Source organism: Vicia villosa, linkage group LG6 (genome assembly GCF_029867415.1).
Source record: "Vicia villosa cultivar HV-30 ecotype Madison, WI linkage group LG6, Vvil1.0, whole genome shotgun sequence".
Taxonomy (NCBI): domain Eukaryota; kingdom Viridiplantae; phylum Streptophyta; class Magnoliopsida; order Fabales; family Fabaceae; genus Vicia; species Vicia villosa.
This window is the reverse complement of record NC_081185.1, coordinates 158,024,468-158,051,549: the sequence shown is the minus strand read 5'-3', so window position 1 is coordinate 158,051,549 and position 27,082 is coordinate 158,024,468. Positions and strand designations below refer to the sequence as shown.

At 33.9% G+C, this 27,082-nt stretch overlaps 3 protein-coding genes across 4 annotated transcripts; 1 reads left to right on the top strand and 2 right to left on the bottom strand.

The window, feature by feature from the left end:
- Positions 1-4,488: 4,488 nt before the first annotated feature.
- On the top strand, positions 4,489-10,928 carry LOC131610773 (heterogeneous nuclear ribonucleoprotein Q). Of its 2 annotated transcripts, none has more exons than XM_058882818.1 (9): positions 4,489-4,644; positions 5,554-5,985; positions 6,089-6,205; positions 6,324-6,464; positions 6,554-6,733; positions 9,620-9,824; positions 9,948-10,129; positions 10,232-10,317; positions 10,409-10,928. In XM_058882818.1, exons 2-9 carry the CDS (start codon positions 5,590-5,592, stop codon positions 10,545-10,547), a joined length of 1,446 nt encoding a protein of 481 aa, XP_058738801.1. In that variant the 5' UTR covers positions 4,489-4,644; positions 5,554-5,589; the 3' UTR covers positions 10,548-10,928. The 2 variants fall into 2 exon arrangements, with proteins under 2 accessions (XP_058738801.1, XP_058738803.1); XM_058882820.1 differs by lacking the exon at positions 4,489-4,644 and adding an exon at positions 4,657-4,843.
- A 574-nt stretch (positions 10,929-11,502) lies between these two features.
- Positions 11,503-12,260, bottom strand: LOC131610774 (uncharacterized). The gene has a single exon (XM_058882821.1). The coding sequence runs from the start codon at positions 12,201-12,203 to the stop codon at positions 11,766-11,768; it is 438 nt and encodes a 145-aa protein (XP_058738804.1). The 5' UTR covers positions 12,204-12,260; the 3' UTR covers positions 11,503-11,765.
- Positions 12,261-15,197: 2,937 nt separating this feature from the next.
- LOC131610772 (3-ketoacyl-CoA synthase 1-like) lies at positions 15,198-17,139 on the bottom strand. Its single transcript, XM_058882817.1, has one exon. The coding sequence runs from the start codon at positions 16,906-16,908 to the stop codon at positions 15,322-15,324; it is 1,587 nt and encodes a 528-aa protein (XP_058738800.1). The 5' UTR covers positions 16,909-17,139; the 3' UTR covers positions 15,198-15,321.
- Between the last annotated feature and the right edge of the window lie 9,943 nt (positions 17,140-27,082).

The window sequence follows — 27,082 nt, the reverse complement described above, 5'->3', positions numbered from 1 at the left end:
AACACCATCAACATTAACATCATCTTCATCATTAACAACCCCATCATCATCAACATTAACATCATCCTCGACATTAACACCATCATCAACATTAACACCACCTTCTTCTTCGACACTAATAACACTATCATCAACTACTTTATGCTCGACATATATGTCCACTGCACATTTCAATTCAACAGCAAATTTATAAACCTCATTAGCATCATTATCACTAACCATTCTACTATGATTGTCTGATACATTGTTATACCACCATATTCAATATTGTGAATACTCAAGTTGAAAAAGGTCTTTCACGATACCATTAGCTTCAAAGAAGCTCCACTTATCAGGATCAATGTCTAATATATATTCATGCCCACCTAGGTGATATACTACATTGTCCCTGACAAATTTTCTCCCGTAATGAAAGTTCACAGTAAATATCATACCTGGTTGAATCAATCGTCTAACTCAAATGAAATTTTGATTGTCTACCTTAATCGCCACCCACATACCTATTCTTCTACGTAATTGCCTCCCAAAGAGCTCTCAAATGTTTCCTCTTCTGAAACCCTAATTTACAGGGACTAAAAATAAAATTGTAAAATGCATTTTTGTGACATTTTTTTGTGGGAAATATTTGAGTGTCATAATAAAAATTAAAAAACTAAAGCCAAGTTGGCAATGTTAGCCACATAGGTTTTTTTTTAACCGAACTTTGACGTTAGAGACCAACGCCAACAAGAAAGTGACATATAGAGACTTTGAGAAAAAAATTTAGGGACTAAAATAAAAAAAACTCGCCAACTTATAGAGACAAAAAAGCTATTTAGGGACTTATTTAATTCATTTTGTGTTTTAATAAAATAATACACAAATTACAAAAAATAAACAACTATCTGATACATGGTTTTGTAAGTGGCTTTGATACCACTAAAGCGAAATTGCAATACAAAACGCAGCGGAAAAAAATCCCTTTAGTTGATCCTTACGAAAGAGCATGATAAATTATATAATGATTACCTCTTGTGGTGATTAACCACTTTGATGCAGAATCGAAGGAATGTTCACGAGTGCTTAATAAAGAACAACGCCTCTACTCAGTCCACACGAATATAGAGCCTTCAATCTTAGTGCTAATTGCTTCAAATGAAGACTTAGAGAGACAGGGAGAGTTTCACAAACCTATTTTTATCAAGTGCTAAAGCTTTTATGCTATGGTTCTATTTATATAACCACTTATGTAGGCAATAAGTTGAGAAAGCCCAACTTAAGTGCATAGGTATAACAATAATAATATTATATTATTATAATAACTATTATTATAGTAAAAACACTTTTATTATTATTATTATAATAAAACACTTTTATTATTATTATTATTATTATTATAATAACTATTATTAATATATTATACGGTGTTCCATAATCCACTTAAGTACACTGGGCCTTACGGTGTTCCATAATTCTCTAATTAATCCATCCTTATTTGTGTGATCTTGTAGGTTATCGTGATGTTGACAATTATATTAAATCAGACATTTAACATACTAATAAACAATGAGCGTTATTCCAATTTAATTTGCAAAATAATGACCGTAAGGCCATCTTTGCAAGGCATGATCCAAACTAGGGGTGGCAAAACGGCCCGCCCGCCGCCCGCCCCGTGCCCGCTAAAAAACGAGAATTGCAATTACTAGAGTTAACTAAAAAAAGAGTGAGTTTTGGAGGAGGAGCGGACTTTGGCGAGTGGCGGGCTTTGGCGGGGCGGGTATGGCGGGCGGTGGGTTTTGGCTGGGCGAACTTTGACGAGCGGCGAGCCTAAAATCCCAACCCAACCCGCCAGTTTTGGCGGGTGCGCGGGCGGCCCGGCGGATCCCGGCCCGTTTTGCCACCCCTAATCCAAACTATATTTTGATGTGAAAAGGTGACCTTGAGTGCTAGGGTCAATCAAGGCTTCAAAGGTGAATCTACAACATGCATTTCTTAGCGATTATACATTTTTTAGGAAGAGCTCGACTCGTCTCCTTTAGCAAATCCTCGAGTGATAGTGTTGAGTGTATGGTGTGGTGGTCCTCCTCCATTTCTTCCTTCTCGATCTTGCTTTCTTCTTATCTGAGGGCTCATGGGTCTGTCTTACCCCAAAGAGTGTGTCCTTGTAGCTATATACACACACCATGAACATACGTGCTCTAGTATCCGTCTTGGATGAGGCATTATATCTCTTTTTTTAGTTAATAAAAATTATTTGTGTGATGAACCTTAGGCATATGACATTTGTACCACTTATTGGGCTCGTTCCCCGTTACCTCTCACTTAGGGTTCAAAGGTTTTGAAATAGCCTTGGTGTGGTACACTTATCACAATATTTGTTATCGCCTAATATTCCGTGACATGTAATTATCTATAAGTTTTATAGCAGGCTTAAAAGTCCCTTTATTCCAAATTGGCTATGGGAAATGGTTCCTTTGTTGATTGGAGGCTTAAATTCCTCGATGTTGCACTTCTTTACGTCATTGGTTCTCTTTTCTATGTTGTTTAATTCCTAGCCTTTGACGTGGCACTTTGCTCTTGCCATTATTTCCTCCATCGAGTCTGCGAATTTATGGGTGAGGGATTCGTTGAAGTGTCATACTTTCAGCCATTTTGGAAAATCCCCACTAACATCGTATGGTTGAGGTTTATTACTTTGATGGTGGATTCATTAAATATCTTCAAGTATTCCTATAAAGACTTGTAATTTCCCCGTCGTATGTTGTCCAGGCTTGTGGTTGACACCTTGTGGTGTTTGCTTACAGAAAGCTGGTGGATTTGTTTTTTGGAAAGGTCTTGGTATTTGGTCACGGAGAACATAAGAAGGTTCGTGTACCAGCGTAAGGTCACCTTCTTCAACATTAAGGAAAAAAGTTTGCATTTAAGAGATCTTGCCACACATATTATTGCTATATTTGTGCATTAGTGGTGCTAACATGCTCACGAATTGTCACTTTTTCATTGAATGTTACTAACGAGGATGGCTTGAAGTTATTTGGAATTATAGCGCCTTAGGTCTCGATAGAAATATGTCAGGGATCCAACACCTCAATGCCATCTGGTTCATCATCATCCCATTGTTTTTGCTGGATGTTCTGAATATTATCTTGCAGGGCTTGATTTTGGAAACGTAGTTTATCCACTGTGGCCTAAATTACATGATTAATGTAGTAAATTTTTGTAAGGGTATGAAGATGGGTGTTTGAATATGATCTTCTTTATAATTTTTTTTGTAACTTATAATGTCTTTTTAATAAGTTTGGACTTTTGTAATGAAATGTTGACATTGAATGAAAACCCATGTATAAATCATGGATGATCTAATTTAATTTTGAAACTTTTGAATGATCCTTAAATCAAGACGAACTTGAACTTCTTCAAGTGAATCAATATTTTGGCTCCATTTTTGTTAATTTTAACTTGAAACGCCTTTAGGAAACCCATTACTTCCAAACACATAGCCCTGTTCCAATACTAATAAAGGAATCATCTTATATTGGTTGACAAAAAATCAGTCCTTTCTAGTTCACTTTTATTGCCCAAGAATCAACTCTCGTGTGAATATTTTCAAATCCTCTTCTTTAATCTTATCACATAGAATATGCCATAAGATAGAATGGGATTTCAAGTAAAAGCTTCTTGCTAAGTAGCACAATTAATTAGAGGACATGTTTGGAATCAATGAGGGACAAATCCCTTCACTAATGAGCTTGAACTCCCTAATAAGCCATCTTTGTATCATTACTCAATGCTCCTGCAATTCAATTTATCCTGAGTATGAATGAGACTTATGGAAGAAGTATAACCCAAGATAGCCTTAGCACGAAACCTCGATCTCATCCTCAATTGATGAACACCACCCAACTTAAGCAATGAACCATAACCCTAATATAAAGAACCATTGCAATCAACTGGTCATCAGGTACTCCAAGCATGGAAACCTAATCCTAGAAATCCAAAAGATCACCAAGTGCCCAAGGAAGTAAACCCTAGCCCAAAAATTCCATCTGATTAAGTAATCTTCAAATGACTAAGCCAACAACATCCTCTAGTCAAGTGCAAGATATCTTCTTTAAGGAAATAAATAGATTGGTGTTAAGATCTTATGCAAACATAAGGCCCAAAGCATGAGATCAAGGAGAATTAACATAACTTTGCATTCATTCATTTTCAAAATACAAAGTCTAAGTCAATTAAAAATAAAATTAGGAGGACAAATTTTAGGGTACAACATATTTATAGGATCATTGTTCATTTTAAAATTAATAGCTAATTTTAAATTTAAATACATATCTAAATCCATTATATCATATCAAATAAATTTATCCGACCGCCTAAACAATTTGTTACTTTGGTTTGGAAGCATGAATCCCTAAAAAAAATATCATTCATGCATTCTAAAAAATAGACACGTGGAAAAAAACAATTGGCTCGGGTACACAATTGCAAAAGTGAAAAGGACCGCTTCATAGTATTGTCCATGCTCTCATTTGGTTTTGTTTATAATAAGATAAACTTTCTCTCTCATTTCTCTCATTTTCTCTCTCTTCAAAGGAAGAAGAAGATTCGCAGAACACAACACAGTGAGAAGCAAATCTGAAAACCCTTCATTTCTCAAAAACACTGGTATGCTATTCCAAAATCACTCCTTTTTCTTGTTTTCATTCACATAAATATTCCCAAATTCAAATCAAAATTCAAATAAATATATAAATATGCCCCTTTTTCCAACTTCAATCTCTCACTCTCATCATCAATTCATACACAAATTCCATTCTCCTTTCGATCCAATTCTAACTCCAATTTCACACCATCTTTCTTTTTGGTATGTTACATTTCTCTTCTCCATCTTCATTTCTTCTTCTTCTTCTTTCAACTTAGGGTTTATTAACTCTTCAAATTTTGAGGGTTAATTTTTTAATTTTCTTGTTTTTCATCAAATAAATTTACACTATTTTATTTATTTATTTGTAATAGCTTATTCGATTTGTTATCTATTTAATTTGACATTTTGTTTCAACAATTTGCAAGTGTAAAATTTTGCTTGCTTATAGTTTTGGATGATATATTAAATGCTTAAAGAACATTTCTAGACTGGTTTTATTTTATTGTATAAAAAAATGAAAATTTGGGTCTGAATTTTTCATTACTTTGTGTATTTTCTTTTAGGGTTGTTTCAGGTTGTTTTTGGGAGCTACTTTTACTATAGCTTCATTGACTTACCTTAAACCCTAAGAAAACTTTTTCCCCCCTTTTGGTTTTGTTTTTTACTTTGATACATGATGGATTTAAAATACGCCAACTTTTGAGGTTATGGCCTTTGAAGCACTGACACCTCTAAAAAAAAAGTCAGTGTTTGTGTTCGGCACCAACACTAACATTTGTGATTACCTTTCATTTATTCATTTTTAAAATTATTACCGGTGTCAACCTGTCAGTGTCATTGTCTTGTTTATCTGGCGTCCCGTGCTTCATAGGTTATAGCGACTACCTAGTATTCGGGATATGTTTTGTGATTAACGTGTGAACCTGTAGGTGTTTGCCTGTTTATGACAAATACCTGAGCCAATCATGTCGGAAGGTGCTGAAATTGACGAGCGTGTTGACCTCGATGAGGAAAATTATATGGAAGAAATGGATGATGATGTTGAGGAACAGATAGATGACGATGGAGTGGATGGAGGTGAAGATGAAAATGCTGAAGGTAGTGGTGAAGAAATTGATTACGAGGAGTCAGCGGTAGAGGCTGGTGGGAAGGAACAATTTCCTGAAGGAGAGAAGAGTGACCGTGCCACTGAAGAAGACGAGCGAAAATCACCTCTCATTGATGAGGAGGAAAGAGAGAAGTACGATAAACTTCTTGCCCTTCCTCCTCATGGTTCTGAAGTATTTATTGGTGGACTTCCTCGGGATACATGTGATGATGATTTAAGGGAATTGTGTGAGCCAATGGGAGACATTGTTGAGGTCAAGTGATTAAATGCTCTTGTGATATTATGAAGCTTTTAGTTTCAGCCTAGGGGAAAAGTTAGGATTATTAACAAGAGTTTGATTTGTTGTTACTTTTCAGATTAAATTAATCAAAGACAGGGACACCGGAGACAGTAAGGGTTATGCTTTCGTGGCTTTTAAAACAAAGGAGGAGGCACAAAAGGCCATTGATGATATACATAACAAGGAATTTAAGGTATTTGTGGTGCTCTCTGAAAAATATTATTCATTATAGTTACTTTTGAGACAACTTTTATCAGTAATCTTATTTTTGCGATTATTTTTAATTGATTTAACATTTTTCATGATGTCAGAGCAAAACTTTGAGGTGTTCGCTGTCTGAAACCAAACACAGATTATTCATTGGTAATGTTCCAAAAGCATGGACAGAGGATGAGTTTAGGAAAGCCGTGGAGGCTGTTGGTCCAGGGGTTGAAAGTATTGACCTCATAAAGGTTTGGGCTTGACCTCATTGTGCCACTAGCTTATATGTAATTGTTTAAGGCTTACTTATTAGTGCCAAACCATTTTTTGTCTGTTATAGGACCCTCAAAATCAAAGCAAAAATCGGGGGTTTGCTTTTGTTTTGTATTACAATAATGCTTGTGCTGATTATTCACGACAAAAGATGTCAAATTCAAATTTCAAGCTAGATGGAAATACACCAACTGTGACATGGGCAGATCCCAAGACCTCACCCGACAGTTCTGCTGCTTCTTCACAGGTAATTTTCTGGATGAAAGTGGAATATAGATTTTAAAAGTGATTTCTAATTGTTGTTTTCCTACATTGCATCAAGTGTTTAATTGACCATTTATAGGCGATAATTACTTCCCTTTTCCCGCTCTTTTTCTTCTTTTTCATGCCTACCTGTAAAACCGAACTTGATTGGTATTTGCAAGTTTAGTTATTTTTCTTCTTTTGATGTAGAAGTCACCAAATAAGAAAACCCTGTTTTCTGCATTAAATATATATTATAATTACATAGGGGCCATGTGTCTGATTTTTAGCTACATGTTGAAGTCGTCAATTTTAGTAAATCTGGTCTGGTCATTTATTTCAAAAGAACAAAGTAATGGAATTGGTTGTCATCTATAAATTCTTTTGGGACTAGAAAAAGTTTAGCTGGTGATAAGGAGGCTTATTCCCCATGTCTGGGCATATCACAAGTCCGAGTGAGAAATCATAGTGGTTATGCCGTACTTGGATATAATCATCAAAGTTATGGGTTATAGATAAAAGACAGAAGAGGAAGAATAAATACTTTTTGAAGTATAACTATTGTGTAGTGTGTTTGGTAATAATTAGATACAAAAACTAAGCAGTGTCCCTTTTTTGCACTAACACAAAACCCCAAATACTAAATAAATAGGGAATTTAGGAAATAAATCATGATAATAACAAAAAACTGTGGAAACCAATGTAGTCAATCACTGAAAATAACAGTTTTTTCAAATTCCCTTGTGACATAACGCTGCTATAGCTATTGTTTGACACTATGTTGTCAATAGTGTATTAGCAGAATAGCATAGCGGTGCTAGCTTCCGATGCGACGCTCTTGGCCTGCGAATCACCATCACCAATAGCTGTCGTTGCAGTCGGTGTGACGCCCTTGGCCTGCGAGCCGCAATCACCAATAGCTGTTGATGCAGCCGCTAATTATGGCGAAATTGTGGCCTTAACTCCTTTTTTTAATTGTCCTCTTTTAAAGGTTTAAATTTTAATCCAAATCTTTTTTAAGAGTAATGTTCTGTTCTTCATTCTAATATGTTTTTGCTCACAAACAATTGTTCTTCATGAATGTCTCTTTAATTTTGTGATGTTTTTTCTATTTTTGAGTATTTATTACACACTGATTTTTAGTGTTTGTAATAGCAGCTATCCCGTTATCTGCCATAGCATTTTAGGGGGTCAGTGCCACAAAGGCTATCTGAGATAAACTACATAGATTTGACAACACCTTGTAATAAATAGAGTATTGTGGGCAATAGTGGGCAATAGCCACATTTTGACATCTTTGATCAAAAGTTATCTTAAGATTATAATTTAATCCTACGAGGTAAACTAAGTTAATCTAACATCAAAGGTAATTTCATAAATAACCTGTCGATGTAGGTTCATCCCTAGGATATGTACCTAGTTTGTTGACTTAGTTTAATTGTAACAATTGTTGACCAACATTGATTGGTGGCTTTTCTTTATAATGACTTGTTCTATAGTGGCCCAAACTTTGCATAAAGAATGTGAATAACCTGTAGCTGGCTCTTTTTTCGTTTTCCTTCAATCTTGATCTTGCCCAACAGTTTTAGCTCATGAGGCTATAGTTTTCTAAGGCTGCTCTGTATGCTCTCTCTTCCTTCCCTTACGAGCTCTTAGAGCCTCCTCTGTAACCCCCTTATCCCCCACTCGCCCTAAAAAAGGAAAAGCCATTAATGGATGAAAACTTGAAGCAGGGTTTTTGATTTCTCAATAAATGATATTTGATTGCGTGAGAGTTGCTACTGTGGTAAATTTTTTTGCAGAAAATCAGTCCTTTTTTTTCTGTAGACTGTCATTGAACCTTATTTTTATATTGCAACTTGTCTCTCTAATATTTTCCTACATTTTGTTTTTTAGGAAAAATTTCTCCCTCCTGTCCAGTTTTCACGAGCTTATGGCTCCTTTCATTCCTCTCAAATATTTTTGTTTTCAAATCAGATTATTCTCTCGACAATATTTTTAAGAGTTGTGTTATTTAAACAAATGAAAACTGACACTGTATCCTGACACCATATAAAATACAACCCGAATGTGTGTTGACGTTGAGAAGTGTGTTTACAAAACATTTCTGTAATTTTAATAATATTCCACCAATGATATTTCTGATTTCCAGTTACTTTTTCTCTTTGCTTCACTTTTGACCTCATAATTTGATATGACATGCTTCCATGTGCTAATGTCAATTCAAAGCCTTTAGATTGTCGGTATTAAAAAGTTGAAAACTTCTAAGAGATGTACCCCTTGGATTTACTTTTTTTTATTAGTTTGTTCATCCGAAGATGTGAATGCTTAGTCTTCTTTGTCCAACTTGCTAGAATCTATATCCAACCTATGGTGATCGGTTAGCTCTGTTTAGTTTGTTAGATTGATTTACTCAGTTAGTAACCAGCTTCATTAGAAAGTTAACCACATGACATTGAGAGCTTCTCTATGCAAGTTTATTGTTGTATTTTGTTCAAGCAACCTCTACCTGTTCAATCGATTTCAGTTTCTTTTCTTCTCACTTCCCTTATATCACAATTTTATTTGCCTCTTGCGATGTTCGCCAACATTTTTCCTTGGCATGCAAATATACTGCTGTACTTGGAACCATCACTGGTGTCTTTAGTTTTTTTGGTCTGTTGTATTGGTGAAAATTTTAAATTACTATAATTGAGACTTTTGCCAGATGCTGGTTTTGTTTGTTTAAAAAACAGATTAGTGTTGACAGTTGTTGAAACACGAAAGCATCATGCAATGTGAATATAAACGAGGTGTTCATGTAACATGTATTTAAGGGTTTGTCCGTACGAGAAAATAGCTAGCTAATTAAAGTTTTGCTTTTGAACTTCTTTGTTTCTGGTATTTTCAGGTTAAAGCTCTATATGTGAAAAACATACCCGAGAATGTTACTACAGATCAACTAAAGGAGCTATTTCGTCGTCACGGGGAAGTAACAAAAGTGGTCATGCCACCTGGCAAAGCTGGAGGGAAACGTGATTTTGGTTTCATTCATTATGCAGAGAGGTCAAGTGCACTGAAAGCTGTAAAAGAGACAGAAAAATATGAAATTGATGGTACTTGTTTTACATCCTAGTACAATATATTTATAAATCAGTTTTGCCCTGCATGTTTGTCTGTTTTTTCTTTCTTTGAAGGTGTATTTGATCCATCATTTGATGTTCCTATTTGAACTGCAGGCCAAGCTCTTGAAGTTGTTATTGCCAAGCCTCAAGCTGAAAAAAAACCTGATGGAGGCTATGGGTACAATCCCGGACTCCATCCTACCCATCTTCCACATCCTGGTTATGGTAACTTTTCTGGAAATCTTTATGGCTCTGTAGGGGCTGGATATGGTGTTGCTGCTGCTGGTTATCAACAGGTATTTAGCAATTCAAAAAAGATATTTGCAGTGTTTGATTCTCAGTTTATTCTTTGTTCTAATCTATGTGCATCTTGTGGATTCTTATGTACGATTGAACAGCCAATGATATATGGTAGGGGTCCAATGCCAGCAGGAATGCAAATGGTTCCAATGGTTTTACCAGATGGCCGAATTGGTTATGTCCTGTAAGTTGCTGCAACTCATACACACAGCGTCATTTAATTATATTATTTGTTTGATATAATACTTAATCTTTGTATTCTATATGTTCCACAGCCAACAGCCTGGTGTACAGGTGCCAGCTCCCCGACCCCGCAGAAATGACCGTGGAAATGGTCCAGGTGGTCAGCCAGGGCGTGGAGGAGGTAGTAGTAATGATGAAGGAAATCGTAACAGAAGGTATCGGCCATATTAGTGGCATAAAGCAGCGAATTCAACGTGGCTCATCATACCTGGTTGTGTCTTGGTAGTGAGGAGGCCTTGGGGGAGAGTCTGATGATGCATTGACAGAAAATCCTTTCTCAATCCTAAACCCATGAAAAGGGGAAAATGAAATATGAAGAAAAAGTTAATTAGGAATAGGACTAATGATATTTTATTAAGTTGACGTTGGGGTTATTTCTGTTAGATGGAAGAGTCATAGTTGAGTAAATTATTGCCCAACTTTTTCTGCTTGTAATGCTTGGCATTTTTTATCGACTACCAGTAGAAAATTGTGTTATTCTGGTTTCAGCAAACTTTGCCATGTTTTTGTCACTCATTTGGCATATGAACCGCTCAATAGTTCTTGCATTCAGACTCAAACTCATTTGGCATTTTGTGATCTTTAATAGGATCTGCAATGTCAATGCTACTTCATTGCATTCAGACTCAGAAACTCAAGTTTTCTTATTATCGAATGTGTTTGGGTGAAATTTATAAATGTTTATTAAGATATGAATCTAATATTAAATATCACAAACAGAAATAATATATATTCTTCATGACATTACAGTGACTGAAACACATGAATAAAATTGATGATAATAGTTCTTCACACTCTAACAGTGGAGTGGTAGGTTTCAACTCTTAGATCCAATGCACCAAGGCTGAGATCGTGCACCATTCTTCTAGGATGTGGGAGAACCACCTGAGATCACTAGTCTTATTCTATGAAGCATGAGCACCCTAAACATGACCCTGAAGCATGAGCATCTTAAACACGACCCTTACATTGACATGTTCTTTTTTTCCAAAAGTGTCGATGTTACATAGGTCTCATTTTCCATTCTACCTGTGCCCAATGCTTAAGTACAGCTTACTCAAAGATTGATTTACCGCACTAGAATTTCTGAAATTTGAAATTAAACCCTTATAGCATAACAGTATAATAGCTCAGGTAAATGTGTTTATTTTGCTGTTTGCTGTATGGAACGAACAAGATACCAATGCTGCCACAAATACAAAGAAATAGTGACAACAAAATCAAAGAGATACAAATCTAACAGAAAATTACTGAGAAATTTCCATACAATGGTATTCTTCACGCCTCGTTCCCTATAATGCAAATATACTGAGTCTAACTGGACTCGGAAGAAGAAAATATATATAGTTTCTGTTCCATGTGTAAAATACCAACAAGTGTGAAATGAAATCAAGTGGTATCTGAAAGGTCACGAAGACGATTTTCCAGTTCATCCAATTTAGTGCCCCAATTATCGTTTATGCAAAGTGGTCGGACATGGTAGTCCATAGAATTTTCTTCCATGGAACTGACAGCAGAGGATGAATCCCTTCCACGGTCACGCTCCTTCTTTTTATTGTTCTTGATAATCTTCTTACGAGTGGTTGCTCTCTGCAATGCCCAGAGCACATCTGACCCATTCATCTGTTGCTTTTCTGGTTTTGAATTGGATTCGAGATTGGCTGTTAAGGTGTGGCCTATTATCCCAACTTGATGCTCGGTGATTGGTTCTTGACGGAGGCGGCGGCTCTGTGATAAAGAACTGGCGGAGACGGAGGGAACAACAAGAGCCTTGAAACATGGTGTGGCGTGTGCTGAGATGACCACGTTGGAACACCAACACCACATGTTTTTTTTTTCTTCTTTTCTTTTGTTCTCTCCTTCCTCCTTTTGAAACCCATTTTCTTTTTTTCCTTATATATTAATGAAATTTGTAATTTTTCTTTGTGATTTTATCCTCTCATTTTTTATTTATAAAAAATAACATCTCACTAGATTCATTATTTACCATTAAGGGTGAAAATATGCTCTGGAATTAAGTTAGGTTTTGTCAAACCTGAGTCTCTGAGTCTAACCTACTAAAATAAATTTAAAACCTAAGTATGACCTGTAACCTATCATATGTTTATTTTTGGGCCTAAGCCTAACCTTTTTGAAGGTCTGATTCACCTACTAGCCTACTTAAAAATCAACTTCATTAGAACATGTATAAATATGAAATTCAACTAATGTTAAATAGACAAACAAACTAAAAAGATTAATGAGACTTAATGTTTGTTTTCATTGACTCATTTGAATTTACCTTTTAACATAAATTTTGTGATAACATTGTTTATAAGGTTTTTTCAACTTATTTTCATAATTTCTTCAAGATAACTTAACTTTATTTTTCATATTTTATTTTCAAGTACAAAATCCAATATTATAATTAATAATAATAATAATAATAATAATAAAATTATTCATGTTTATTTGAAAAGGCTGACCTGATAGGCCTGAAAGACTTTTTTTATGTCTTGTGGTCTAACCTTTTTAGCTAAATAGACTTTTAAAAAAACCTAAGACTTTTTCTATTTGAAAAATAATCTTGCTAGACTTGAGTTTGTGTAGGCTACATCATAGGTCTCTGTTAGTTGACCTGGCCTATTCCCACCATCTCCGCGACGCACATATAACCAAATGGGGACATATTTAAAGGTTCTTAAAATTAAGACAATTTCCTTAAGTTTGTTTTAAATCATGTTCTTCCATTAAAATAAAGAACACTAGATCATCAAAGTTCAAAATCAAATACATTTTGATATCACAAAAGTTGCCCAAACTTTTGATTATATATTTAAAGATAAGCAAATTCAACTACGACATTGGCTTTAAGTTTAACACATCAAAAATTAAATTTTACTTATCAAATCATTGATGATTTTAGGTTTAATTATGCCACGGTTCTTTTAAGTTATTTTATTGTAACAGGTTACTCCTTAAAATTTTTTTAGCAACATGGTGCTTTAAGTTACCAATCGTTGACACAATTATCCTTTTCTAAAAGTTCTTTTATAAAAATGCATACGTGGATAAATTTTTCGGTCCCTAAGTTTGGTCCCTCCCGTTAGATTCCACTAACAGAAGGTTACGTGTGACAAACTTAAGTTGCTCACATGGATATTTTTATTTCTAATTTCCTAACATGTACATTTTGATAGCGTTATCAACTTATCTCTTAACACCAATCCATATTGACAAACTTAAACAAAGATAACATTTCTCTATCTGTTCGATCGAATCCATAGAAAGCGAAACCATTTAGTATGTGCTCATCAATCTTCGTGTGGTGCCAAGAACAAAGCTTCGTATATGTGATCCCAAATCAAAATTTCACGTGGTCCGTGTTCCTTCCTTTCACTTGCAAGGAAGTGTGGTCCAACCGAAACTGCATTCAGTGGTCCCAGGTATGTTGCTTTGTTGTTTATTTTGTAATTTTGTATTGGTAGTGGTAGATAAAGAAGCATTATTTTATATAGGACAACAATGTCGTAGATGTTTCCGTAGATATGCCATGTTTGTAGTGTGTATCGTATTTGCTTGACCTAATTTTGACAATTTAAACATAAGTGTATTAACTGTACATTAAATGGCTACATTTAAGGTATCCTTCCAAATCAAAAACATCTTTAATATTATAGGTCATGCCAGCCTTTACAACTTCATCCACGGACGCCTTAGAGAATCTTGCCATCGCAAGCTCATCAACAATATCGAAAGCCAACCGGTGTTTAGGTGCAGCCCCTACATTATGAATCGTATCTTTCCTCACTACCCCTGCGTACGATCTCCCATCCTTCAGGTTAAAATCAACCTTTGAACGTAAATCGGAATGACCCACATTGTATCTCACAGCAGATTTCTTCCCTGACTGAACATACCCATTGACCTTTGAAACCTAGGAACATTAACAAAAAGCTTCTGTTTTCCCACAAAGATATTATCAAGCTTCGTAGCCAACAAAGCTTCATCACCAACGTCAAAAAAACGAACGAATCCAAACCTATGCCCATACTTGTTCCTCCAATTTGGAATGACCACCTCATCCACCTCCCCATAACCTACAAAAATATCATATAACTCCCTAGCCACCATCTTTTCCGGAAACGAAGTAAAAAAGAACGTAGATGAAGGGCGTTGGAATTCCCTCCGTTCTTTTTTGGCTAAATCCCATCTCTTTGCATCCTTCCTCGTAACTTTTCTTCCACCCACCTTTGTCCATTCATTCACTTCTCCCTCCTCCACACTCTTTTGCTCATTTTAGATTCTATAAGTTGAGTTGAGTGGATTTATATGAGCGTGGGAAGCGAGGAAGACAATAATATATTAAAAATGCTTTTTCTTAATCCAAATTGAATTGTCATTATAATTTTTACGAAAATTTCTGATTGCAAGTCTGAGTCAAATTGAGTTGTCATTGTAGTTTTTGAGAAAGTTCTTGATTAGAAAAAATCTTGATTAGAATTTAAGTTGATTTCATCTTCTTGTCATCTCTTCACAATGCAACATTGTAATGAAAACTAACTATTTTATCTTGAATCTTTTTCCTCCCGAAAAGTTATCTTTTAGGAATCATTCTAAATGTGAAACAACATACAAAAAGGAAAGTCATATCCACAAACCTAGTTGTTTCAAAATAAGAATTTTATGCCCCTTTTTAGTAGATACATATAGTATCCAAATAGAGAACCCACACATGCAGAATCTAAGTTATACTATAGTATCACACAAGAAAGAACATATGATCAATCACATTTAATCAATGATATACTAAGTACTAACTCATGAGTACTAATAAAATAATAATAATAATAATAATAATAATTAATAATATACTTTCTTTTGTTACATTGAATTAACAACTATAATACTAACAACAAACCACCCAAAAGAAAAAAGAAAAAAAATTAACAATTTTGTTTTACAATTAAGAAGTACTAACAGAAACAGGCACATTAACAGGATATTTATCAACAGAATCATCCCAAGGATTACCCCGCCAATCTCCGACCACCGGCAAATCGCGCACCGCCTTCCACACCGCACTGTTACATTTAAAACCCGACCCAAACGCAATCTGCCAAACCCGATCCCCTTTCGCAACCCGACCTTTCGCCTCAGTATAAGCCAATTCATACCACAGAGAACTACTGGAAGTGTTCCCGAATCGATGCAGAGTCATCCTCGACGGCTCCATATGCCACTCACTCAGTTGCAGATTCTTCTGTATCTCATCAAGAACAGCTCTTCCACCAGCATGAATACAGAAATGCTCAAAAGCAAGCTTGAAATCAGGTATATAAGGCTTCACACGTGAACCTTTCAGCACTTTTCTTCTAACCAACGACACAAAAAACATAAACTGTTCAGAAAACGGCAACACCAATGGGCCCAATGTTGTTATATTCGTCTTCAAAGCATCACCAGCAACCGCCATTAATTCTCTAGCTAATGAAACACCAACCTTCCCATTCTCATCTTCTTTCTGATAAACACAGTTATAGTTCTTATCATCAGCTCCTTTATGCGTCCGAACCGTGTGAACCAGTCTATACTTAGACCGGGTTTTATCAGATGGTTTATTCGATAGCAATATCGCAGCACCACCCATTCGGAAAATGCAATTCGACAGAAGCATTGATCTGTCGTTTCCGAAATACCAATTCAAAGTTAAATTCTCTGTGCTCAATACAACTGCATATGAATTTGGATTTGCTTTCAGAAGATCTTTCGCAAGATCAATCGATATCAAACCCGCACTACAACCCATACCACCGAGATTATAGCTTTTTATGTTCGTTCTCAGCTTGTAATGATTCACAATCATAGCCGAAAGCGACGGCGTTGGATTGAATAAGCTACAATTCACTACAAGAATATCAATATCCCTTGGATTAACACCTGTTTTAGCGAAAAGCGCGTCTAATGCTCCGAACATTACTGATTCTGCTTCTAAACGCGCTTCGTTCATGCATAGATTTGGTGGACGGGAAGTTATTCCGTTCGGTAAAGACGTTTCATCGCCTAAACCTGCTCTAGATAAAATTCTACGTTGAAATTGAAGTGTTTCTTCTCCGAATTTGCCGCTATCTTCTAACATTTCGACGAATGATTCCACTGCTATCTTCCGTTCGTTCTCCGGTTTGTAGCACGCGAAATCGACTAAGTATATAGGCGGAGATCGTTTCGCGTAGTACAAACCGAAGAGGAAGAGGAGAATGATGGAACCGACGGCGGTGTCAGCGTCGAGCTGCACGGTGTGATTTGACCAGAGCTGAGAGAGACGGTCGAGTTTCAGATCGGTGAGTTGAAACTGAACGGCGAGGAAGAGTAAGAGAGGAACGACGAGAGCGAAAATGAGAATGGTTGTTGCGTTGCATGAATAGCCGTAACCTAACTTGACGTATTTCAGCTTCACCGTCTGGAGAAAATCCGGTAACCGTCGCCGGATTTTGATGACGGCGGAGGTTGAGTCTTTGAAATTCATCTCCGCCGTTAGGTTCTCTTTATCCATAACTGAATTACTTTCTGCACCCTGTCTAGAAGTGATTACTTTCTGCACCCTCTCTAGAAGTGATTCTGCAATGTGAGTTTGTTTTGGTTAAGTACTTGTCTGTGTAAGCGGTTCTGAGTGTTGCTATGAATTGAGATTGTGATGTTTCTGAAAAAGAATTGCGGTATCGTCAATTTATAAAGCGTGGGAATCGCGTTTGGAAGAAGCTGAAAATGTAGTTTCTTTAATGGGAAAATTACAATAATTGCTTAAATGGAAACTTTCCTTTTGCTTTTCCTTTTTCATATAAAAAAAAATCCAAAATAACTTCAAATTTTAGATTAACTTAAATAATGGCATACTTTAAAGTTATTGAACGGTACTTATTATCAACCAATTATCTCAACCAAAGTAATTTACAAATTCAATTTAAGCAATTATTGAACGGTACTTTAAAATTCAATTTGTAAAAATCACTTTTTGAACTTATATTATAAATTTATCAATTAATTTATTTTTTATGAAGTATCACCTACGGCTACTAGTTTATATATTGGCAATAATCTATTAGTTATTCTATATTTTCCAACAAACATAGCCTAACTTAACCAAATTAATTAGCCGGCAATTTTAATTTTCCTTTTTCAATGAATGTATAGTTAAACCACATGGGACTTTGGTTATAAACTACAAGAAAGCTACTACTATTTTAATCATGTGAAATTAATTTTGACAAAGTAGTTTAAAGAAAGATGGATTATGGATATATAGGTCAACTACTTGCACAAAACTAAACCACCTTTCTTCAATTAAATTAAAACCATTTTTATGGATAATGGACTTATTACTTTTGGATTGTGACTTGCATTAATTAATTGATAACTAAACTTGTTACTCTATTTATTTAAGGTAACTCACAGAAGCTAAATAGCTTTTTTTTTTTTTTTTTTTTATTAAATCAATTTAGTTGGTAATCATGTCAGACATCATATACATATACATCGTATACATATACAATAACGTAACGTTTAATTTAAAATTTATTTATAATATAAAAAATTTATTGTAAAGAAGTTTTACACCGTTAATATTATGGATCATAACAGATAAAATTATATAAGTTATTTTTATAAATCTTGTGAACGATTATGATGCACTAATGTTAAAATATTTTATATTAATATAATACATAACAATTATTTTTTTTAATTTATCCATTGGTAAATTTTGTACAATTTGACTAATTGTATTTTTTTTTCATGTTGAGAAGGAAAAGTAACCACCGATTTAGAATATAACGTAGATAGAGAAATGATGATAAAGTGTAAGAAAGTGGTGGAAGACTTTGTCTTTGTTTCTATTTAGTTTTTTTTTTCTTCTATTTTTGTTAATATTTGACGTGTTTGATAAAAAGGAGAAAATGGAAAAGAAAAAAATGATTCCGAATTTTGTGGGTGGCGTGCAGCAGTTGGCAAGGCAGAGATGAAAAATTGATGGGAAAGCGGGTGGTTGTTGGTGGCTGGTCATTAAGGAACAATTAATGATATTAAGTACTTGTACATGTTCACATATAATAACAAAAGGCTCAATTTTTTTTTTTTTTTTTTTAAGTTTGACAATAAATATAATCAATGTTGAGTTATAATCACTCATAACTCATATGTCACACAACTCGCAAACTATTATGATTTGTAATTAGCAAAATGCATGATTGTATGGGTCATGCTAACGAGTGCTACAGGGGCACTCTTTAAGGTTTCCATATAAAGAAAACATCCTCTAAATAAATTAATCAATTCAAGTTTTTTTAATGAAATATGCATTTTTGCTCATTAAAAGAAGTCAGTTATTTCTATTTTTAATGTATTAAATACAAATATATTTAACAAAATATTCATTTTTTAGACTCTTAACCACCCCTGGGACACTCGTTAGCATTACCCTTATTGTATTTAGCACCATGAAATATAAACAACAATAAGAATCAGTTTTATTCCATCCAATGAGAACATGAATTAACTTTCATCATATTATTTTATTCAGAGTTATTGGTTTATCCAAATTGTTGACTTTAATATTTTTCTTAATAACCTTTTTTATAGTTTTTCTAGGTCTCAATCTTTCTCTATTTATTTGACTTTTCTCCATCTGATATATCCTCCTTATCATAAAATCTACCGGTCTTCTCTCTACATACTCAAACAACTTAAGTCTATTTTTTTACCATCTTTTCTATTATAAGCGTTACCCCAACACTCTCTATAATATTTTCATTTCTAATCATATTCCGACTAATCTTACCATACATCCAACACGACATCCCCATCTCTGCTATACTTATTTTATTCTTGGGTTGATTTTTAACCGTTTAACATTATGTCTTGTACAACGTCACAAGTTTTATTGTAGTCAGATAAAAATTTTCCTTCAACTTGAGTGGTACCTTGCGTCACATAATACACCTGAAGCTCTTCTCCATTTCAGCCACCCAACTTGGATTTGATAGTTTACCCTTTTTTTCTCCATCATTTTGTATTATGAATCCAAGATATTTAAATTGTGTGACTTAAGAGAATGATATGATCTTCCACTTTTACCTCTATGTTAGAAATAAATTCTTTAATTGAACTTATATTTCATATACTCCATTTTATTTTTATTTAGGCAAAAAATATGTGTTTCAAAAGCTCGTCTCCAAGTCTCTAACTTGTCATTTAAATTCTCCTTCGACTTTCTAAGTATGACTATATCATCTGTAAAAAGCATGGATCTTAGTGCTAGCTCCTGCATGTGTTGTGTGAGTACATCCAAAATTAAAATAAAAAGGTAGGGGCTTAGATTTGAACCTTGATGGAAACCTATTGTAATGGAAAAATCGTGAGTTTCTCCACTTTGTGTCTGCACAATAGTCAATACTCCTTCATACATATTTTAGATATAGTTCCAATATATGCAATCCTAACTCCTTTCTTCTCTAGAGCTTTCCACAAAATATGAATGCGTTAATTGTTATCGGTTATCTTTCAAAGAGCAGTTTCTATTTTTTTTTTTTTATTTTAAATAAGCATACTTTGAATTTTATACACTATTTTTGAGTAGAAATCAGGTATTCTCTGAAGCACAATTGTATCGACTAATTTCAAAAATCCGAAAGAAATACAATGAACCTCAAAATTATTCCTAAATCTTTTTTAACATTTCCGCATGTCTAATATTGAATTCAATAATAAGACCTCGTATCAAGCATTTTTTATAATATTAATAGGTGGTATTGAATACATTATGTTATATTTAGACAACTCATATATTTTGGCTCAATGATATAAAATATATTTTATATATAATAATTTATTTTGAATTACTTTGACAATTTTATTAAGGTATTTTATATTGACGAGAATGTTACGTTAAATATGTGGTAAAGTCAAATAAAATAAAAATAAAAATGATAATATTAGAGTGAGTGTTGAAGTAACATCTATAGTAAAATATATGGTGAAAATATATTTATGTAATTCAAGAATGTAAATAAAAAATATATAAATTTTGTGGTAAAGAGAATAAATCAGATTAAGAGAAGTCAAACAACTAAAACTATATGAAAACATAAAAAATATAGAAAAAGGTATTAGAAAATCTCAAAATTAATAATTTAGATAAAAACATCCTCTTAAATAGAATATTATGACAAAAATTAAATCATTTAATTGATCATATTTAATGGAATAAGACCGTATTTATTGTTAAAATACTATATTTTATTTAAATTACTTCAACAATTTTTACCTTACAATTTGCTACATCAAGTTTCTCTAGGAAAAAATTATTATTTTTATTAAACTCACTTATATATTTTTTCATTAGAGATATTTTTTATACTAATAATTTAATTCAATTTTGCTTATTTAAATATTCATTTAGCAAGCTGGATGTAGGAAGCCAAAGAAAAACAGTTCTCAATAGTTGAACCCATAAATGCTAGCTAGTTTGGTGATGGATGGTGGAGTTAGATAGTATTTGACTTCTATGCGCCTAAAGCTAACTATTATACGCGATCAGGTTGTATCGAGCGAGCTTATGAATATCTTGAATATTGGTGGTTATGTATAGGCCAACAAATTCGTTAAATAGTATTTTCATAACTTAAATATGTTATTGGTCTATACATGATTCAAATATTTTAAATTTAGTTTCCATTTGACTTTAATGGATTTTATATTCTCTCATATTTGTATAATAACTAAGAAGGGTCACTTAGGTACAAGTATCTCTTAACCCTGAGATAATTAATCATGGTCAATTATGGTAGAAATATCTATTAAACCTTAAGATGACCAAGATAAAGAAATTGAATTTTGAGATTCTCAAAAATTAAAATTGTAAAAAGTTATAAAAAAAACAATAAAAAAATCGACGAGGGACGCCACAACCGGAAAGAGAAGGTCCAGTGGGAAGGCTAATGACAGAGTCCAATGGTCAGGGTAGACATTGGTGCATGAAGGTGTTGAAACCGTAGAGGCGACAATCAATCGATCACCGATGACAATTGATTCTATCGATTATGAAGTCCGACGACAATAGATTCTACGAAATCAAAAGTTCGGAGGAAGAAGACACCGTGGCCGTTGGAGATGGTCGACGCGAATCCAGCGAATGAAAACAACGAAGCTCTGGCGACGAGGCGGACGATGACGACCCATCTTCGGGGCATCGACTCCGGTTTAGGTGATTTGTAGGTAGTGGTTTCGTCGTTTTTGTACACATATCTATTCGTTAACAGGTCGCGTTTTGGGCCATTATGGACCCGATGAGTTTCAACAATTATAGATATGTATCTCTATTACTCTTGTATTTGCACTTTAAAACAAAAGACATAGAGAAGAGTTAGGAATCCTAGTGAAAAATTAAAGGTAATGGTAAAAATTCTTATGATTATGCTCTTGAAATTTAGATAATCTAGGTATCTAAGTGGAATTGAATTTTTTTTTAAACACATTGCACTAAGTTGGCTTGGTCGTTTCTGTACACATATCTATTCGTTAATAGGTCGCGTTTTGGGCCATTATGGACCCGATGGGTTTCAACAATTATAAATATGTATCTTCATTATTCTTGTATTAGCACTTTAAAACAGAAGACATAGAGAAGAGTTAGGAATCCTAGTGGAAAATTAAAGGTAATGGTAAAAACTCTTATGATTATGCTCTTGAAATTTAGATAATCTAGGTATCTAAGTGGAATTGAAAAAAAATTTAAACACATTGCACTTGTGTGATTCATATATAAAGAGTTGGAAAAATTAAGAAACACTTAAGTAGAAAATAGAGTCTGTTCTTGGAAAGTTGGATGACTATTTTCCAATAACTCTTTTGTAATCTCTTGTAACAATTCTTTGAAATATAATGAATTGGAGAGTTTCTCTCCCCACAGTATATTATTTTGATCAAACCAGGTAAACAAACTTCTTTGTATTTCTTATGTCTTTTATCTTCCTTTTGCTTGTTGTGGTTTTGGTATCACTAATTGTTGGTTATTTTTGTTGCTTGAGGCCATTTATTTTACCTGCCATTGTTCTTTGTCCCATCAATCAAAGTCTTGGCGTGTTTGAACTTTGAATTATTCTATCATTTGTACACAACAAGTGACGCCTACCATGGGAAAAAGGATTTTGCTTACAAATGAGCATCATTGATTCTAAAAGAATAATTGAGAAGTTTTTTTAAGATAACGATTTTGGATTGTTGAAACCGAAAATGAAAGAAATCTTAACTCAAGAGAAGTACATCGAATGATTGAAGGTTGAGACATTGATGTCTGCACGTCTAACATAAGCAGAGAATACTGAGATGGTGGATGAGGCCATGAATGTTATTATCTTGTGCCTCATAGATACGGTTTTAAGGGAAGTCTTTAGATAGAGGAATGCAACTTCGAAGTGGACAAAGCTTTAATCATTGTATATGAACAAGTATTTGTGTCACGGGTTGTGTTTGAAACAACAAGTATATTCATTATGAATGGTAGAGAACAAATCTATAATGGAGAAATTGATAGAATTTCACAAGATTATTGATGATCTATAGAGTAGTGAAATGAATATTGATGATGGGGACAGGGATATACTCTTGTTGAGCTTATTACCAAAATACTTTGAGCACTTCAAGGACACCATTCTTAATGGTAAATAAAAAGGTACTATTACTTTATATGAGGTCCACACAGATGCGAGATCCAAGAAATTTTCAAAAGTGAAAGATTTGAAGATGGTTGATAGTGGTGAAGGCTTGAGTATCTCTAAAGGATGAAGTGAGTGTAGAGGGGTGTCCAAATCCAAGAGGTTTAACAAGTCAAGGTTAAAAATTTTTATTTTTCAAAAATTTTGTCACTTCATGAAAGATTATCTCAAGGTGGAGGACAATGAAAATTCTATTTAGATTATTGTTACCTCAGATGAGGATAGTTATAGTAGTCTTCCTGCGTTAGTGGTTTCGTGTTTGGAGACTCAAGAGAGTTAGGTAATGGACTCATGTTTCTCTTATCACATGTGTTCAAGAAAAGAATACTTTGAGAATTTGAAGTTATGAGAAGGTGGAGTAGTTCGCCTTTGTGAAAATAAAACTCGTAAGGTTCATGGTGTTGGCATGTTCGATGACCATGAACTCCTTCTAAAAAATGTGAGGTATGTTTCATATCTCATGATTTTTTTTATCATCTATAAGCATATTTGATGATATAGGCCATTAAACTACATTAGAATATGGAGCGTTGAAGATTTCACATGGTGGAGTGATCATGGCTAAAGGGTCTAAAATATGCGTGTTATATATTTTATAAGGTACCAATATTGTTGTTCATTCATAATCAGCTAATGAAAACTTTCATGATAAGAACAAGACATGGGATTGTAGGTCAAGGCATGGTATATTTCTAGAGGTTAGTTTAGGGTACTTTAATAAGTTTTGTAGGAGACAAGGAATAAAAACACATGTAACCACTGAGTTTCCATTGAGTTTCTGGGGTATTGCTGGTGCCAAAGCAGCTTACTTGATCATAAGATGTTCATTCATGAGAATAAACTTCCAGAAACTTTGGTTGTTTAGAATAGGAAACTTGTAGGCTACTATGTTTTGATATCCGAGAGGTGGGATTGGTTATGATATGTGGAAAGTGCAACCTAGAGGAACAAAGTTTATTATTCGCAGATGTATTAGTTTCATTGAGTCTCATAAAGAGAACAAGAGTAAAGACTTTGAGATAAAGAAATTAGAAACTATGGTGGGAAAGACTCTATTTTTGGTGGAGATTCCTGCTATGAATATTGGTAATAGTGAGGGAACCATTGGATAGACCTCTTACTATCATTTGACTCATGATAAGGTAAGGAGGGAGATTATAGCATATCAAGGATAGAATTATGTTGGCCTTGGTAGTTATGCGTTAAATGTGGTTGAAAGTTTGCAAAACTCAAAATTAAACATGCTTAAAAAACCATACATGCTAGCTTGTTAGATTACCTACGTAGAAAAAGGTAGTTGGAGGCGAGTGCATGCAAGTGGCAAGATAAAGGTTCAAGCATGACTTGAACTTGATCAAGTTTTTTATTGATGATTCGAATCAGAGAGAGCATCAAAATAATTGATGGATAAATTGATATCACTAGGGTTTAAACTCTAGGTAGAGATTTGTAGAAGTATGCCTTAAAACCTTAAGAGATGAGAGGAGGAAAACTTAATTTGAGACTATCAGAAACCAAAGTTGTAAAAAATTCGACCAAGGATATTGCTGCCACAGAGAGGCATTTTACTGGGGCGGTTTAGCGCCGATTTGACGATGGTGCACAGTGGACGCTGTTATAAGACATCGGAGTGATGACTGGCATGAGTCTGTCGGTGGTGACGATAGAGCACATGCAGTGAGATAATGGTTCTAGGCATTATTTATGCCCCAGGTCCAATTCAGGAGGTTCACGAGTATCAAGCTTGGTCATTTGAGTTCGTGGAGACATTCGTAATGAATCATATTTTGGGCCCATTATGGATCTGTTAACTTTCAACAGTTATAAATATGTATCTCTATCATTTTTCTCTTTACACTTAAAATTGAATATAGAGAGAAGAGTTAAAAATCATAGTGGGAAACTTAGAGAGGAAAGGATAGAAATTCCTACAATTATATTCTTGAAATTCGAGAGACCTTTGGAGGTTTTTAAGGGCATTGAGGAATACTTCTAAACACCTTAAGCTTCTATGTTTCATATATAAAGAGTTGGAGAGATTGAGAAACACTTGAGGGTCAAAATGGGTTTTGTTATTTTAATTGGGTGACTATTTTCTTATAACTCTTTTGTAATATCCTGTAACAATTCTTTTGAAGTATATTGAATTATAGTAATGTTTTCCCTCCTAGAGTAGATTCGTTTGATTCAACTAGATAAATAATTTTCTTTAGATTTTTCTGTCTTTTATCTTCCTCTTGCTTGTTGTGGCTTTGCTATTAATGATTGTAGGTTATTTTGGTTGCTTGAGGTAATTTATTTTGGTTGTCATTGTTCTTTGTCCCACACATAGTCTTGGTGTGTTTGAACTTTGAATTATTATATCATTTATTCACAACACTTAGAATTTTTTGGCAGTTACTCTTAAATAATGTGTTCAAGAGGGAGAACCTATTTAGGCATCTTGTTTTAGTGGATCCAGTTGAAGTCAGATGCCTGTTTTGTTAGGACTTTATAAAGTCGACTACTCATTAATTTATTCTCATCAATTTAGCCTTAAGAAAATATTAACTTTCCAAACAGTGTAAGCAAATTCACAACAAGTAAGAGGAAGATAAAAGACGTGTACACAATTTTTTTTACCTAATTCGATCAAACTGATATACTATAGGGAGAGAGCATCTCTCCGATTCACTATACTTCGGAAAGTTGTTACAAGAGATTATAAATAAATTAGATAAAAACAAATCATATTTTATATTCAAATGTTTGCCAGTTTCTCAAACTTTCTATATATGAATTATTCAAACTCAACGTGTTTATAATTGTCTCTCAATCCCCTTGGATATCTCTAAAGATCTTCAAAATTTTAAGAATACACTCCAAGAAATTTCTATCATTATCTCTTTAAGTCCCACTTAGATACCTTTAAAGGTTTGTTGAATTCTAAGAATATAATCCTAAGTGGAACTTAAAATATCCAAAACGAGTCAAAAACACGACCTATCATCGAATAGATTCGTGAATCGACCCTGCTCGAGATTCAAAATCTACGACTCGCCTATATCATCATCATTGCCATGCCGCCCGATCGCTACCACTACTCTAACAACCTGTCAGATATATCACTTTCTTGCTGATTTTCACGATTTTGACGCCTCTGATTTCTGACAGTATCGAACACGTTTCCTTCTCTTTATCACTTAAAATTTGAGACACACTTTTATAGTATATTTGTCATTAGATGAAAAAAATATAAATTTTATCGACAATTCAAATGTGAAGAACTAAAGAAAATAATTAAACCACAAATTAGATAACACTCAAAATTTTATATTATTCTTATGAATACATAACACCATTAAATTATAAAAATGATGATAACTTGAGAACATTATGAACCTAATTTTATAATAGGTCAACCATATAGCAAGAAAAATAAATAAAATAAATAATACTTGTGTTCGATCGGATTTGATTTTTGACATTTAAAATAATCATCTGAATCCGATCAAAACTAATTATATACGACCTAAATCGAACCATTGAATCAATTCAACACCCGATCTATTTAAAAATAATAATTTGATTGGTCTGTTTCAGACTGAGTGTTCAAATTTTGTCCAACCATACTTAGAATTCATTTTCAAATTTTGGTGAAATGAATCTCCATATGCTGTAGCTACATATGCATGTAGGCATACACCTCACCGACCTCGTTCAACTGTTCTGTATTTTTTTTTATTAATTTGGTTGACCATGAAATATATACTTTGCAGTTATTGGTCAACAGAGCACGAACTTAATGGTTGAATATTAGCTACTCAACAAATTGTTCCAATAAATGTTAATTTTAGCAAAAACAATTTTGTTTTAAATACTATCTACATTATGTTAAAATTTTTATTATAAAAAATATAAATAAAAACAACTCAATAAAAAATATAAATAAAAACAACTCAATATTTTTGTGTGTGTTAC

Bases quoted from the DNA above. Each gene is read 5' to 3' on its own strand.
- LOC131610773 (XM_058882818.1), top strand. From the start codon at position 5,590: ATGTCGGAAGGTGCTGAAATTGACGAGCGTGTTGACCTCGATGAGGAA. The intron at 6,734-9,619 runs GTAATTTTCTGG...TGGTATTTTCAG, and splicing joins GTTCTGCTGCTTCTTCACAG to GTTAAAGCTCTATATGTGAA. The intron at 10,318-10,408 runs GTAAGTTGCTGC...TATGTTCCACAG, and splicing joins GGCCGAATTGGTTATGTCCT to CCAACAGCCTGGTGTACAGG.
- LOC131610774 (XM_058882821.1), bottom strand. From the start codon at position 12,203: ATGTGGTGTTGGTGTTCCAACGTGGTCATCTCAGCACACGCCACACCA.
- LOC131610772 (XM_058882817.1), bottom strand. From the start codon at position 16,908: ATGGATAAAGAGAACCTAACGGCGGAGATGAATTTCAAAGACTCAACC.